General features: G+C 31.8%; 2 protein-coding genes across 5 annotated transcripts in view; one reads left to right on the top strand and one right to left on the bottom strand.

The window, feature by feature from the left end:
• LOC106461682 (apoptotic protease-activating factor 1-like) overlaps positions 1-3,682 on the top strand; it is a 35,319-nt gene extending 31,637 nt beyond the window's left edge. For all 3 annotated transcript variants that reach the window (XM_022388698.1, XM_022388697.1, XM_013921526.2), the window contains 2 exons: positions 1,832-1,960; positions 3,207-3,682. In XM_022388698.1, coding sequence (XP_022244406.1) covers positions 1,832-1,960; positions 3,207-3,491 — 414 coding nt within the window. In that variant the 3' untranslated portion in view covers positions 3,492-3,682. The remainder of the gene's footprint in view (positions 1-1,831; positions 1,961-3,206) is intronic.
• A 3,412-nt stretch (positions 3,683-7,094) lies between these two features.
• The window catches only part of LOC106461685 (stromal interaction molecule 1-like), a 57,882-nt gene continuing 47,939 nt past the window's right edge, over positions 7,095-17,037 (bottom strand). The window contains exons 11-14 of one of the 2 annotated variants that reach the window (XM_013921531.2): positions 16,098-16,175; positions 14,880-15,071; positions 10,543-10,842; positions 7,095-8,131 (exon numbers count right to left, since the gene is read on the bottom strand). In XM_013921531.2, the coding sequence (XP_013776985.1) occupies positions 8,100-8,131; positions 10,543-10,842; positions 14,880-15,071; positions 16,098-16,175 (602 nt within the window). In that variant the 3' untranslated portion in view covers positions 7,095-8,099. The remainder of the gene's footprint in view (positions 8,132-10,542; positions 10,843-14,879; positions 15,072-16,097; positions 16,176-17,037) is intronic. The other variant, XM_013921532.2, reaches the window with a different exon arrangement.

The raw sequence follows: 17,037 nt of genomic DNA, 5'->3' as shown, positions 1-17,037 counted from the left end.
ATTATTAGTGAGGATTGCAACTTTTAAGTTTATCTCTTAACAAAATAATGATTTGTTTCCATTTAAAAGCTTCTTAGATGTATATATATAAATGACATTATTCTAAATAAAAGAAAAGCTACTGATATAGTGTGGTCAGCTGGTTTTGAAACAAATTTAGAAGATTGACCATAAAAATCTTTGTAAAAAAAATCATGTTTTCTTAGCTATCCATTTTTGGTATTCCTCTGAGAAAACAAAATTATGTTAATTTGAATTATTTGTTTACTTGTTATGTATATTACATTTTCTCAGGCTTTTTGTGAATTTTTTACTCGATATCCCCGAAAACTATTTCCAACAAGTTATTCTGGATTATGTAATTACCACTTTATACAAAGCATAAATTTTCAGGTTGTCAAAGCAGATATGGATTGATTATTTTAGGTATATCGGGATGAGCACGCACCTATGATAGCTCATTGTTTATTGATAGATAATAATTTGAAGCTAATGTGCCTACATTTGCTGTCATGTTAAACTTATATTAAAGTTTTTCTTTATTACCCATTTAAGCCGTCTCCAGCTATTATTAATGTGCCTACATTCCTTTTTAGTGAGTTTTGGAATTTTACTAAATCGTTTCGTTTCGTTTTTTACACAAGTTATGCATCACATTAGTTTCTAGTAATATTCTTTGACATCGTTATATTTTGAAGTATTTTTTCTACGTAAGATTTGCTTCTTTACTGCGTGTATACATTATTTATCCTAAATGCCATGTAACCCACAAGTGCATCTAATATACACATGAAGACGAAAGGCGGAAGACTTTCGAAGCGTCGTCCTCTACATTTGTAGGTTTCTACAACAAGTAGTTGCTGTCCATTTGAAACTTAGATTCATTACACATAAATTTGTTTTTTTATTAAATACTGATTTGATAAACATTATTTGATAAATGGGGATTTGTTAAATCTAAAAGTAATTTTTTTCATTTATTTCTAACATAATATTGAGCATGAACTTTTCAACAGATACATTTTCATAAAGTATGTTAGTTTAACTTTGAAACTTAGTCAAATGTGAGATGCAGGCATTTCGTGGTCACATTTTTTAAAGTTTAAAAATTGGTCATAATATTGAAATGTTGTTTTTAGCAGTTTCGTCTGAAGATTAAAAATTAGAACAGAGTATATGTGTGTGTGCTGTTATTTATTATAGTTATTCAGTTTATTCTCTGTAACCTTTCAGAGGACGTGGTTATACAGTTGAACAATACATGACCCTACTGAAAGTATCCGGGCATTGATTTAACATAATATGTCGCACTCATCATACTCAGCAAGGGTACTTAGAGCATTAAGAGACATGAAAAATAGGTGAATTTGGTGCATTGAAGTGTGCTAAGGAAATCCATTTACGAAGTAGTCACAGTTTGTGGCCATTTGTAATGGTGTCAAGATCTTGATACTATAACGACTCGTAGATATTCAGTTTGATCAAAAAAAGTGCTTTTAGTCTATAAAAAAAAACGTTTTAGTTGTTAAGAATGTCAGTCACCATCTGGCCAAATGTTTGAAGCCTTGAAAGAGACATACTGAATACTAAACCAGTAATCTATCATATCTTAGTTGCAAAAAAAAAAATCAGCAAATTATTCAGGCCAGTAGAAGCACTTTATTATATCAAGATCAGTAAGACATCCTCTCGAACTACATGTTGCGATACTTCTAGCAGGGCAGTGTTAAAGTGATCTCTAAGTTTATTTTTTCATCTACTACTAGTAAGAGAAGTACAGAATACACACTATAGAAACATATGAAAATGTATTTTGTTTAAACTTTAACAGGTTTGGAAAGAAGACAATGGAAAGTTAATAATTGTGAATACAATAACAAGTAATTCCTGCATAAGAAGCTGTTGCTTTTCACCCAATGAAAAATTCCTTGCTTTTGGCGATGATGATGGAGTGGTGCAGGTGAGTAAACCACTTATAATAGGATGAGCACTCGGGCTGCTTCAGTAATAAACTTCAAATTTCCTTGGCTGAGGTGTGTAATATCATCCCTTGAGTAGCTCTATAGCAAATTAACGGATTTTGAAATAACTTTTATTAAAAAAATACTGAAACTGAATTCCATATTGTAAACTTTTTTGTTGTTGTTGAAAAATAATCAAAGGAAAAAGATAAGACAAATTCACAAAATTTGTAGAAATCCAAGGATAATCACTTCATAAGAAATACATAGCTTTATCTGCTGAAGAACATGTCTGTCATAGATAGCGGAACAAATTTGAATTTAGGGGTAACACTGTATTCGCTATGTTAACTGTGACCATCGAATTCAAAATCAAATTATTGGCTTTGCCTGATAATTATACATGTCTATGTCCACTTAAAGGGGCACTTTGCTTCCTGTTCAAAATGTAGAGGGGCACTTGCTCCCAATACTCACCTGGTTCTGCCGCTTATGATGCCTGTTAAATTTGGGTCCTTCTCTCTCTCAGTTTTTAATTTTTAAGAACATTTACAATATTTATATAAGACAGTGTTCCCCACTAACATTTATGAAATATAGTTACAAATATCAATGATTTAGACTGAAGATTAGTGTGGTATGTATAGATAATACTTTAGTGTTTGAAGGTTGACATTATTTTTAATAATCTGGAAAACATATTTACTCATAATGTACATATTTTCTTATTTACTTAGTTTTCTCTGTTAATACTATTTCATTGCATTTTCACTGTGAAAATTTTTTTAAATTCCCGTTAGTAAAATGAAAGCTTATGTTTGTCTGTATTTCATCTACCTAATTCCATAGAATGGATGAAACTTAACGATCATAGAAATCAACTTGGAACGAAAGCTTATCTGACATGCTTATTAGGCCCGGCATGGCCAGGTGGTTAAGGCACTCGACTTGCAATCTGAGGGTCGCAGGTTCGAATCCCCGTCACACTGAACATGCTCGCCCTTTCAGCCGTGGGGGCGTTATAATGTGACGGTCAATCCCACTATTCGTTGGTAAAAGAGTAGCCCAAGAGTTGGTAGTGGGTGGTGATTACTAGCTGCCTTCTCTCTAGTCTTACACTCGTGTAGCTGTGCGCGAAATTCAAAAACCAAACAAACAAACATGCTTATTAAAAAAATGAAAAGGGAGCTCCCATTTATTTGGTGTTGATTCTGAAAATTGTTTTTTTTCTTTGTTCTACTCTAGATTGCAAACCTCGATGCAGAAGGAAAACAACTGAAGATATTAGGGTCTCACACTAGTAACTGGGTGAATGATTTGGCCTTCTCTCCCGATTCAAACTTTCTTGTTTCTGTTGCCAACAGCATTAAGTGGTGGGACATACGTAAAAATCAACCGCTATTGCAGACTTTTGAAGTGAGGGGTAGCTTTTTACGCTACGTCTATCCATCACCAGACTTTACGATATTTGTGAGTGTTGACAGTGCTGGTGTACTCTATAACCTTCAACTGATTAAATCATCTGGATGATGTGAGTCTAGATGAAACAGAAATTCCGATTTTGTTTTGCTTCATTTTTCTAAGCTGAATATGTTGCTTCTGAACACTTTATGTGTTTGTTCATGTTTTATTTGTCCGTTAACAGTGAAATGACCTTAATCCAAAGATATGTATTTAAATGTATTAATTGTTACGAGTTCTCTCGTCTAGTTAATACACCTTTCTCGGATAAGTGTAAAAAAAAAAGATATAAATCTGTGTAGTTTGTGCAAGTTACTTATGTGGTCACAGTTTGTGCCTGACCACTAAGTTGTGAAGTGACTAATGATTTGTTTTCATAAGAGATAAACCACTGGATTATGACATAATTGTATGATAAGTACAGATCATTTTCATATGTCCATGTTCTAAATTTTGAAGTATGTTGTGTGCTTTTAGAAGTAATAAATACAGATTTTTTTGTTTTCATTAATTTTTAATTACTGGGTAAAGTTCCTATGTTTTTGTGTTTTCAGAGTCAGTAATTTTAAATGTACTTTTTCTGCTGGAGTCATGTTAGTGGTGTGGTACTGTGTGCGATATTAGAAGTTGTATCATAACTGAAATGTCAGTTCCCAAATTATAATGTGTATAAAATCTTTGGTGCTCTCGAAAATATAAATTTTGAGAGAAATGTTGTTACAAATGAATTTTTTTATACTGAATCTTGAGATTGTTAGACATGCAACTTTATAATTCCGTTTATTCGTAAATAAACAATAAACGAATGCAGTGACAGATGAGGTATTAAAATACAAAGAAGTGGTTAAAAATTTACTTTAAGGAAAAATAGAATATTTAGTTGACATTTCTACAAATGATCTTTACCGATATCCGATGAAGTCATTTAGCCAAACTATTGACCACAGATTACTCTTTCGTTTATAAGGTAGGTTATACCCCTCTTTAGTTTCATAAGGTTCGTTGTATTAGAAGTCATGAAACACAAGAGCGTAAAACAATATATGTTCCATTTCATTTTACAATTGTTGGATAATAAAAGTCATGAAGTTTTGGTATCCAAAGTGTGTAAAATTAATGACAATTTCAGTGATATTTATTAATGTTTCCTTTATTATATGCATCGTGTACAAGTAATGTATTTTGGCTGGACTGATTGAGCAAGTGATAGTTTTTTAAGAATACCCTGTGAACTATGATTATAGTGATAATATATTTAAAAAAAAACCTAATTTTTAGTAGTAATCTAAAGAACAGTAAAGAATAGGGATGTTATTACTTTTTTTGTTTATTTTTTCAAATTGCTCATACTGTTGTTTTTTTTTAAGTATGATGAACTATAAATATAAAATTGTGAATAATTTTACAGAAATGTGTTATTTGAACCCTGGGTTTCACTTGAACACTTTCCCACAATTAAGTGATAATTAATTGTGTTCCTTGAGTATTTAATAGGTGTTTTATAATATCCATGTTTCTTCACTTACTCCTTTTATTATTCTAAATGTCTTCAGGAAAACATTGTGCGTTAATATGTCAGTGAAATTATTTCTCCAACCTATTTCCTTTAATCCATACAAGGCAGTTTTAGTGACTTATCTGTGCGCGTTTCCTTTTTTTTGGGGAGAAATGTGAACAAAGTTTCACAAACTTGTTGATAATTTCTTTACCTTATTTACATGACTCTCCAGTATTCTTTATTTTTGTGTATTGACAATAACTTGTTCATAAAATGTAGTTTTGCTGCTACATTTATATGTCATCTTTTTTATATAATTGTCAGAATAGTTGATGATTGTTTCATCAGATGTGTTACTGCTACATGTTAAGCATAGTTTGTTAGATGCGATTTAATACAATGGTTCTCGACCACCGGTCAATGAATCGGAACTGGTCCACAGCGAGGTTAAAGCTAGTATGCAAGAAGGCTGAAAAAAATGTGTTTTAAAACATAGCTACTAAAGTGTATTGTTTTACTATGTAATATAAAAGTACTTAAAAAGATAAAATTGTACAAAGAAATCCGTGAAATCTTGGGATGGGAACACAGAGGTCCTCAAATAGAAAAAGGTTTTACATAGACTTTTGTGTGCAGTTTTTTATTTATTATATATATATATATATATATATTTGCAGAACATATAATGTCAATTTGTTTGGACATCACGAATGCTTTTCAGTGTTATAAAATTAATTATAATTAGACAGGATTTTTGAGAAAAGTAATTTGTATTTCGTAAATTCAAATCCAAACAGTTTTAGTTACATTTCAGTTTATGGTTGACAAAAATGAATAAAGTTCTATCTTTGTGTAACAGAAAAGGTGCTTGAAAACAATCTGAAACGTCCAATTTCTATTTCAAATTTTCATATTATAAATGTGCACTTGAAACCTTGGACCGTGCTCTTTTATGCAATTGCTAGGCCTTCACAAACTTTATTGTGGCAAAAATAAACGGCATAATTTCCATATTGTAGAAAAATGTTAAATTTTAGGGCTGGCTACACCATGAAGAAATGTTTTTAAATTCTATCTCAGAAGAATCTTGATTGTTTTTCAGCACTGCAACATTCTGTGAGCAAATAATAAAAATATACATCATTATAATATTAAAAAGGAGAAAAAAATTAATTAAGGTTAAGCATGATTCAAGGATCGATATGCATATAGGCTTTTTTTTCTTAATGATAAACTATAACTTATTAGTGAAATTTTGAAAGTGCTTGTTGTGTTATTTTGATAAAATGTTTGTTAGACATCCAACTTAATACGTGGCTCTTCTACACCATATCCTGAAAATGACATACTTTTAGGCTTATAAAGTCAAAGGTTGATTTATGAATAACCTTAAAAGTTACCGACATCATGTGACCACTTTTGTCAAATGTCGTCTAACAAAAACTGAAGATTTTGAGTGTTAAAATCTATTTTTGTAGTTACATAAAAACATTTCGTGATGTAAACAAGCTGTAAGATACATATGGAATTAATGAATTGAAGGCTATTGAATTTCAAAATTCGATATTTTTAAGGACAGTTTTTTAAAAAAAAATTAAGCCTTTAAATTTTTTTCATGTTGTGACAAACTATATCACAACGTATCGACCTACTTAGGTCATTCTTAACCTGATGATGACATAAGGAGATTGAAACGTTACTTTTTTTGTGTTTTTAAATAAAAGCTTTTAATACTCATATCGGCTGACTCTACTATACATGTATATATATTTTTTGCTTCAAGTGGGTTCCTTGTCATCATGAACTATATAAGTAAGAATAACAACTTTAGCTGACCACAACTGTTTTGCATTTGACCAAATTCATACATTAGGCTTCAGCAGATATATGCCAATTTTTTTTTGGGGGGGGGGGGGTTGAAAAGTAGTCAATTCTTAACTATTTTGTATCAGTTCATTATTGTACTTAGTTTAATATAGTTTTGGAAAATATAATTGGCCATCCAACTTAAACATTTGGACCTAGTCTTTTAATCCCTCTTAATCCTAAGCCACATGTTGTACAAAATCTAAAAGAATCTTTTTTTTTTGTTAAGTGTAAACTAGATGAATAACTCATTCTGGATCATTTGTTAATTACACCATCCAACATTCAAATTATCACCTACGTAGGTATAAACAGATGAATAGTTTTTATTGGGAATATAAAGTGTATTACACTGTAAGCTTGGCAAGCATGTAATTTTTAACAATATATATATATTTTTTATATTCTGTTGCGTTTAAAAATGGCAGAGAAAATGATACTTCACAACAAACAAATTGTTTTTTTAATTGCCTTCCAACATACAAAAGGCCACACATCAAAAAAACGATATTTACAGTATTAACTTAATAACTATATATATTTAACTGATAACACACAAGGGTTTGTCGGTGATTAACGGTGGAAGGTAAATAAGTAAAACTGTAAAAATAGTCATGAGATTGTACAACATTATAACATATGTATATATATATGTATATGTACATATACATATATTTACACCATTATGCTTTTAAGCATTTACTATTGAAGACAATATACATAGGGGAGAATTTTTTTTCTAACTTGCACCATTAAAGTGTTGGATACTAATACAGAAAGAATATAACATCTTCATATTTCTTTCTCTCACTTAGAGCAAGAACCATCACAAGCGATGTTGGTTGCAATCAGAATTTCTCTGTGTCCGTTCTTCCACCACAAATAATCTTCACAAGAGACGTTGAATGGTTATAACCATCAAAGCATTTTCTTTTTCTTCCCTTTAACATGGAACAAAGATGTTTTTCTTCTCTGTTCCTGAATATAGTTTCCTTCATCTTCTGCAGTGCAGTAAGTATTGACCATTAAAGATTCTTCTTCATCTGGAATAGCATTTGGAAAACTAGTGCGAATGTTAGAAATAATAGACGTTGTTTTGCGTCTTCCGAGCGAGCCCTGGTTAGAGGTTTTGCTTTCAATGGTGCATATATCATTGTTATTTGTAGCATCTGAAGATTTCTTGTGTTCAGGACTGTCTAGATAGGATTCTGACAGAGAAAGCTTCGGAGAAGATGAGCTGGATTCTGCCGGTGAAGGATTGTTCTCTTGGCTGTAGCTTTTTACTATTTTATAGACTAATTTCTTTGGTTTGTCTATTGGCTGTGGTGATGATGTTTCTTGAGAGCTGTTGAAATATTTTACTGAAAATTATTTCTTTTTCATTCATTCAGCTTTAAAGAGAAAAAAACCCTTACTAACTACTATAAACTTTCTTAATAACGCTTACACATGTACTATCAATGCTATACTTCAATATTTATACACAGAACAGTGTTTAAAATCAATTCACTGTCCCATCTTTATTAATAACTATCTGTTCATGTTTGCACATGTCATATTTATTTTCTGTCATTTACTTTATACACAGAGAAGAATAATCAATTCGTTTCACAGAAATTCTTAATACGTGATTTCAAGCGACCACTGATTTGTTGCAGAAAAAAATATTGGCATGAAGGATTTTCAAAACCTTTTAATGGTCTTGAAATGTTTTTTTACAAAACACACATTTCTATCTTAAAGAGGCTAGGTTAGCTACAGATGTGTAAAGGTAAACAAATGTATTTTTACACATTCTCTGCCTTGGGTCAGGAATAAATTACAAGCATGGATAATAGTTGTGTACTTGAAACGTACAGAATGGCAAAGAACTTCACTAAATTTGTTCAACAACAATTAAAACAAGGTTGTTACTATCAAACATCTTGCATTTTTATTGGGCTCAAATGAGGGATATTGTAGAAAAGTAGAAACATTTTTTAACTGTTTAAAATTGAGGATTTTAAATAAAATATCTGAAAAACAAAACTGATAGGTAATGAATTATAAACTTCAGTTTTATCAGTTAAGATGAGCTGACATGACCTGGTGGTTAAGAGTGCATGACTCGCAATCTGCGGGTCATGGGTTTGAATCCTCATCATCGAACATGCTTGCCCTTTCAGCCATGGAGGCATTATAATGTGACTGTTAATCCCACTATTCATTGGTAAAGGAGTAGCCGCTGGCAGTGGGTGGAGTTGATAAGTTACCTTCCCTCTAGTCTATTGCTGCTAAATTAGGGATGGCTAGTACAGATAGCCCTCTTGTAGCTTTGCACAAAATTCAGAACAAACCAATCAGTTAAGATATTTTCATCAGCATCCCCGTTTAATGAAGTCACATTTATTTTGTTTTTATTGTTGCTCTTTCAATGCCAGACATGTTACCACTCTTCAGAGGTGTGGAAGACATTGGTGGTATTCCCAACAATTACGCTTTCCTTAATACTTTTCCCTGCACATTACCATGTGTAAGATTTATTGATTTTTAATTAATGTCTGGTAAACAGTGGAGATTAAAAAGCTTGATGCAGCTTTTATTTTAGCCCAATTCTTGTTTTTTAACTTTCGTCTAGCCCATGGTTACTGATAAGGAGTGATTGAATTACCAGAGTAACCCAGAACAAAAGACAAACTCACCGCAAACCCGAGGAGAAAATCCGGATTTGTTTCGCTGCTAGAAAAAAATGCGAGACTTTCAACTAATAATTCCATCATCCAACTTTTGAAATGATCCACTATTACTTGATGAACCAAAGATCCCCACTGATTACGATGAGGTCTAGCAGCGAAACAAATGACAACTGTTAACTGCATGAGAAAGAAAAAATGCGAGAGTTTCAACTAATAATTCCATCATCCAACTTTTGAAACGATCCACTATTACTTGATGAACCAAAGATCCCCACTGATTACGATGAGGTCTTTCTCATGCAGTTAACAGTTGTCATATATATCCTTAAAATAGTCTTTTATAATGTTTTTCTTATTATGATCCCACTTTATGTTTCTGATAAGATACCGCATGGATAAAGTAATGAGTATGAAATGTAGTAATTACTATGACGCTCATCTCTGGTAATATAATCAAGGTGTATACTTATCAGTACTGAATCATTTGCTAGGCCTACACACGCAGTACTCTTAACTATAAAAGCTCATCACAACATTCAGCTACAAGACTAACAAAATTTAAAGTACAAGAGGAAATAATATCACATTAAAGAAGTTATGTTATTTTACATTAAAACATTTAGATAAACATACATACCTATCTCCAATGGTAAAGTCAGATGTGGTTTTATACCAAACATACATACCTATCCCCAATGGTAAAGTCAGATGTGGTTTTACACAAAACATACATACCTATCTCCAATGGTAAAGTCAGATGTGGTTTTATACCAAACATACATACCTATCTCCAATGGTACAGTCAGATGTGGTTTTACACCAAACATACATACCTATCCCCAATGGTACAGTCAGATGTGGTTTTATACTAAACATACATACCTATCCCCAATGGTACAGGTCAGATGTGGTTTTACACCAAACATACATACCTATCCCCAATGGTACAGTCAGATGTGGTTTTATACCAAACATACATACCTATCCCCAATGGTACAGTCAGATGTGGTTTTTACACCAAACATACATACCTATCCCCAATGGTACAGTCAGATGTGGTTTTTACACCAAACATACATACCTATCCCCAATGGTAAAGTTAGGTCTTTTTTTTCTGATAATTTCGGTGCAGATATCGAAGAATGCAATATGGGGCTTTTACTTCGTCGACATTCTTCTAAATTTTCATTTTTAGCTGCAGGGAGGCAGAACTGACATGATGACTGCCCACCACTAACCAAGGAACTTCCATTTTTTAGAAGTGCATTGGTTGAAACGGATGTCATTAATTTTGATGTACTTGTTACTGCTGGTGTAGATGGTCGCTCTGAAGTAAAACATGTTCGAGAATACGAGGGAAGGCCCAAGCTTGTAACAGTACCTGATGGGAAAATACCAAACGTCCTTTACAATTAAGAGTAAACAGTACTATAAAATGAGTTAAGTGATATAATTTTTAGCCTTATAAAAAAAAAAGAGAGAGAGAGATTCTATCATGTACACCTATTCGTGAATTGGCCATCTGTTAGAAAAAAAATTTAAAGCTGAAAATAAAAAGTGAGGCAAAGTCAGACTTCGTTTCATGCTTGTCAAAGAGCAAGTTCGACTTAGTATTCGTGATTTATCACCTATAGAATAGACTGAGCAATAAAAAAAATGTCGGCAATCTTCCATATATTATCACCGATCCTGATAAAATTATAGCAGCGTATACTGTGACGAAAAAAGTACAAAAACACAATGAAATGAATTGGACAATTTCTAGACTATAAATAACACTTTTAAGTTGAAGACAAGTATCACATAAACATTTCTAAAATTTTATACAAAACGAAATGTGTGTGAGTGTCTATATATTCTGTTGTAAAAAAGAGGTTCACACAGAATCTTTATAATAGAAAAAAAAAGAGACTGAAAATGAAGGGTGTATTAAGAATAACAATATCTTATTGTTCCAATTAACAATGCAACAGCTTGAACTGATTAAGAGTAAAAACACTGTTACCGAAACTAGTTGGCTGTAACCTATAATAAAGGTTTTACCTTTTATTGTGGCAGAAAATGTCTTTTTTTTTTAATTTTACTCTTGATATAGTAACAAAATGTGCCTAAACAGAAATTATGATTAAATGTAGCATCTTCTTTATCAAGAACAAAAAAAGCCTTTATAATTTGTAATGATTTATAGTACCACGATAACTTGGTATGACAGAGAAAAGCGAACTGCTGTTACCAATGTACATTATGTCATTAGCAGGCAGTTTTAGCTCTCTGAACTTTCCAAAAAGCATTGTGGAATGGCTTTGGAGAAAAACACAAATTAATTTGTGACCACATTATCCCTTTCATGACTTAACCAAATTGCATTAAACTTTAAAAAAAATACCTAAATAATATTTAGTTTTGGCTTGAGTAAATTCATATAATTCAATTTTTCTATGATTACTAATGTTGCAAAATTTCCAAAATTTTGGTAAGATATAACTGTGTTGAAAATTATTTATAATATTTCCTTTCGTATTAGGATTTTTTTTTAATGTTGATCAGAAAGTCCCGTTTTATATATCCAATAAGTTTCAACTTGACTGATATTCATTAACTTATTTATTCTGAAACTTTATTTTGCCAACTGCAGCAGTCAATACTTCCTGCTATAAACTGTAAAAAATCCCACAGAAACCGACAGATATATCAGTGGCCTAGGACCTGAACTTTGATAATGGAAATAAGTCAGATGGGGTAACAATATTTCTGCTAGGAATATTCTTGGTCAAAATCAATTTATATCTAATCGATATATTTTTTTATAAGTTATTGTCTGTTTGTTTTAGAGCAAAGCTACATTTGGCTTTCTGCTGTGTCCAATGCAGGGAACCAAACCCAAGATTTTTAGCATTGTAAGTCAATAAACTTGCTGCTATCCGACCAGAGGAACAGATATATTCTATTATAAATAATTATGAATTCCTTGAATATAATAAACTTAACAATAATGTTTAAAAATAAGAAGTTGAGTCAAAAGAATATGTTGCTGTTGTTTACTGTATTCTCTAAACCAAATAAGGCTTAGTTGATGTCTTATCCTAGATTAAAAATACTGTGTTTTCAAACAAATATAACAAGAAACCTTTAAAGAATATTCAGATCTGTGTATTGTTCCTAAGTCTACTAAACTTCCCACAAAATTCCATTGTTCTTCTTGGCAATAGCTACAGGTCTTGTCACTTTCTCATAAAACCATAGATTAGTTCTCACATAACTTTATTCACTCTACATTGACATAAACAGTTTATTATTTTCTATATCTAATGGTATTTAAAGGTTGCCTGTAGCTTTTTGTAATAGTAGTTGTTCAATCACTTGCTATGAGGTCATAAAAGGATGGGACTGAGAGACTCTACTAATAAAATTTAGAGAAAGAGAAGGAAAATAACATGTGAAACAAAACACTGATAATTATATTCCCAAGGGATGGTACTTTCTTAATAAAAATAAACCTATGCACTGGGATTAGCAGACATCATGTAAACAAATCAATAAGTGCATTGTTTACAGGTAAAACTGCAGATTGTATACATACAATATTTTTGTTCATGTATTGTATGTAGTTTAACACAACAATGGTCAAGGAAGTAGCTAAGTTCCTTTCACCCTGATATATATTGAATTGGGTCATTCGCAGAGGGCATTACATGTGCCATCTCCTCAAAAAGTAGCTAAGTTCCTTTCACCCTCATACATATTGAATTGGGTCATTCACCGAGGGCATCACATGTGCTATCTCCTCAAAAAGCTTTCTGTAAAGTGAAACATATAATGTAAAAGTAGCAGCAATCTTTTCCACTAACGGGTCAAATAATACTTTAAGGATACAACCTTCCTTATTTTTTGATGACCAACAGTGACATGGGAAGCCATTGAGCTTTTAAAAGAAAAGCATTATTGTTTTATGTATATAATGAGGTGTTCGCTCAGTCTGGAACATAATCTTCATGGACATCTTTGGTGTTTCCAGTAAAGACCATCCTTTGTCCCACTCATTGTGTATGATTGTTTTAGTGAATCAATGGAGATTATTTTCATAGTGCTATAAATTGTGACAAGTCTCTTTCTTAGTATAGCCTTGTCAGTCTAACCTCCTGTTACTTAGCAGGTTCTATCTGATTACTCTGAAGAGAAATCACTGCAATTGAGAGTATCACAAGACTACTCGAAGTTATGCAGAAACCCAATTTTTCTTTGTATCAATATCAATTTTACAACATTTTTGTGTGAAAAGTTGTTCAAACAGAGTTAGAATTACTACTTAAATTTTGAAATTTGATTTGCAGGTGTGCATTTGACACCTAAAAGATGCTTACCAGCCAAGAAAAGGTTAATAAATAACCAGAAAAAAGTATAGAAGGAACGTTTAATACTAGGGTTTTGATAAACAGTCTCTTAAAAGGCTTTGTTATTCTTTTTTTCCAAAGAAATTTTTGAGATAAATGAATTAAACTAAATAAATGCATCTAGTTAGTTTTAAAACGAAACTTGTGAACATCGGATATAACAAGCAAATAAGGACATGATATTTTACAAATCCTTGAATGAACCAGAAAATATATGGAGTGAAGATTATGAATGTTCATTATTTATAAAAATATGCTACTATCAGAAAAAAATCAATTTTACAACAATTATCTGAACAGATTGGAAAAATAACCAAGTTTTAACAATGTTAGGTCCTGGATTTTTGTGAACAAGAACAAATACTTTTTAAAATTTTGGGAACTTCTTTAACAAATATTTTAATGCAAATGGAAGAAGACATAAGAAAAATGTTATTTTTAAGGAAAAAAAAAGTTTTGTTTGTTTGTTGGATTTTGCACAAAGCTACTTGAAAGCTGTCTGTACTAATCATCCTTAATTTAGAAATTGTAGACAGAAATGGGGGAAGGCAGACAGTCAATACCACCCACCACCAACTCTTGAGCTACCCTTTAGCAATGAAAAGTGGATTAATCATCACATTATAGCTCTTTCATTGGCTAAGAGAGTGTGTTCAAGATTCAAACCCGTGTCGTGCAGATTACAAGTTAAGCACACGAACCACCAGGCCTAAGGAGAAAAATAATGATAAAATTTTCATCAAGAAATGAGAGGTGCAAAGCCCATGTCAGCCATATTTTTACCATACAGCATAGAAAAAGAATATGATCATTTGATACTTAAACTAAAACTTACAGATTATAAAAAGGAAAGTATTCAGTGATATGTGTTATTGTAGCATTTGCTGGGTCGCATTAAAAAACAAAGTTTTATCTTCAGAAGCTAACATAAAAAACTGATAAAAGGAACAGATTTTTTTAAATTTAAAGTATACCACTGCAATAAATTTCTATCTCTTATGAAAACACCAATAGAAAGTATATTCACCATTAGCAACCGAACCATCAGGTGTCAAGAAAGCTGAAAGCTGACCAGCAGAGATCAACGAAGTGCTACTGTCCCGTTTTGGTAAATGTCGAGAGGGAAGTTTTAGCATCGAGTGTTCACTTATCGGAGTTACCAAAACTGGTGGAACTGGGGACAGGAATAATGCTGCCGAGTTATGAACCAGCTGGTGTACTATATGAAGAAAGTTAAGATTTCCATCCATTAACATATAAACTGTATCACGACACAGTGGCCATCAGGTTGAACAGACGTTATAGATTTTGGAATGGTTTGATATCATCAGGCATAAATTATAACCATCAAAACATTAACAAAATTGTGGTTAATAAAAAGTATTATCACTTACAGATAAGCCTGGAGATGTAATAGGAATATTACTGAATTGATTTGCTGAGAATATTTGGTCTATCTTTTTTTTCAAGCATGACTACACACAAGCAACTTAAACATGTTATCATTATATGAAAACAGATTTTATATGAAATATCTTTCAACAAATTGCCCATGAAGAATTTTGAGTCTAAAATGAAAAGCTAATAACAATAGGAACAATCTATAAATATAGCTGAAAACCAAACTGAAATACATTTTGTGTTACTATCACATTCTTCAAGAAATACAGTCTTGGAACTAATATTACAACAACAAGGTGCCGATATAATCAGTAACAAAAACTACTATTTTTGTTGAACATATATTACTTACTACTCTAACTTAAATGGCCAATCTTTCCCTAATAAATACTTATTAGTAATTGTAAGCTAATTAAGCCTTTCTAAGTCATTTATTTTTCATCTCCAAGCAATAAGAAACAAATAAACTAAACAAACATTCTTCATTGTTAATCTTTAGGCAGCGTGGAGAAAACTTTTGTTTTCAAATTTATTTTTAACCACTTATGAATCATTCAGAATGGCATGCCTTCAATTTAAACTATAAACTAACTAATGTAGAAAAAAGGTATCCATATAAGAACTGGTAGATATTATCACTGTACTAAATATAATATTTGTTGTCACTGTACTTGGCATAAAAACTATGGCCTTTCTAGTAGAAGGAAACAGCTGGATAAGAAAGAAAATTTAACCCTAAAATAGAAACTCGTAAGTGTGAGGTAGATGCATTATAAATATATCTGGGTCTTTATAAATAGAACCAATTTAAAAATCTTGTAAGACTGTGATAAACTTATCTCACCTGCTCCAACACCTCCTCCAAATGATGAGCTATCTTCGTCGAGAAGTGTAGACTCGCTGCCAGTGCGAGTATGTTTACCTGTCACAAAGGATAAAGAAAATTTGTCAAACAGAATGAGTCCTTATTAAATGTGCTGAACTTAAGAAGAAAACTATTGTGACATCTCCCTGGAGTACATGCTCAGAGTAAGTAAAAATACACTTGCATCACATCACATTCTCATGTAATGAAGGTACTTCCAGAAATTTTATGAGGTTTCACAATATATAGAAAGCTGAGGGTGCAAAGCTTTAGTTAGTAATTCATCACACTACGAATACGTATAAACCAAAAGTCCCATTTGACATTAAGTAATGAATGTGTAATCTTAACTTGAAAAGCCCATTTCCAGAGCAAAGTTTAACTACCTTTACACCGTCATTTATAATTGTGAGATAACCTTTACACCGTCATTTATAATTGTGAGATAACCTTTACACCGTCATTTATAATTGTGAGATAACCTTTACACCATCATTTATAATTGTGAGATAACCTTTACACCGTCATTTATAATTGTGAGATAACCTTTACACCGTCATTTATAATTGTGAGATAACCTTTACACCATCATTTATAATTGTGAGATAACCTTTACACCGTCATTTATAATTGTGAGATAACCATTACACCGTCATTTATAATTGTGAGATAACCTTTACACCATCATTTATAATTGTGAGATAACCTTTACACCGTCATTTATAATTGTGAGATATACAAAAACGTAGCCAAGGCCTGACTCATATTGCAAGTAAAATTATATGAAACCAGATGAACGTCAAAATTCAACTGATCGGTAAATTATCTCAAACTCCCAGTGTAACAAGACTACTACTACACTAATATTTCTCAGTATAATTGAACATTTCTTTATGGCTATTTTACACCAAGTGTTTCA

This window comes from Limulus polyphemus, unplaced genomic scaffold (assembly GCF_000517525.1).
Source record: "Limulus polyphemus unplaced genomic scaffold, Limulus_polyphemus-2.1.2 Scaffold1010, whole genome shotgun sequence".
Taxonomy (NCBI): Eukaryota; Metazoa; Arthropoda; class Merostomata; order Xiphosura; family Limulidae; genus Limulus; species Limulus polyphemus.
Note: the sequence above shows the minus strand (reverse complement) of the source record. Positions and strands in the feature narration are given on the sequence as shown.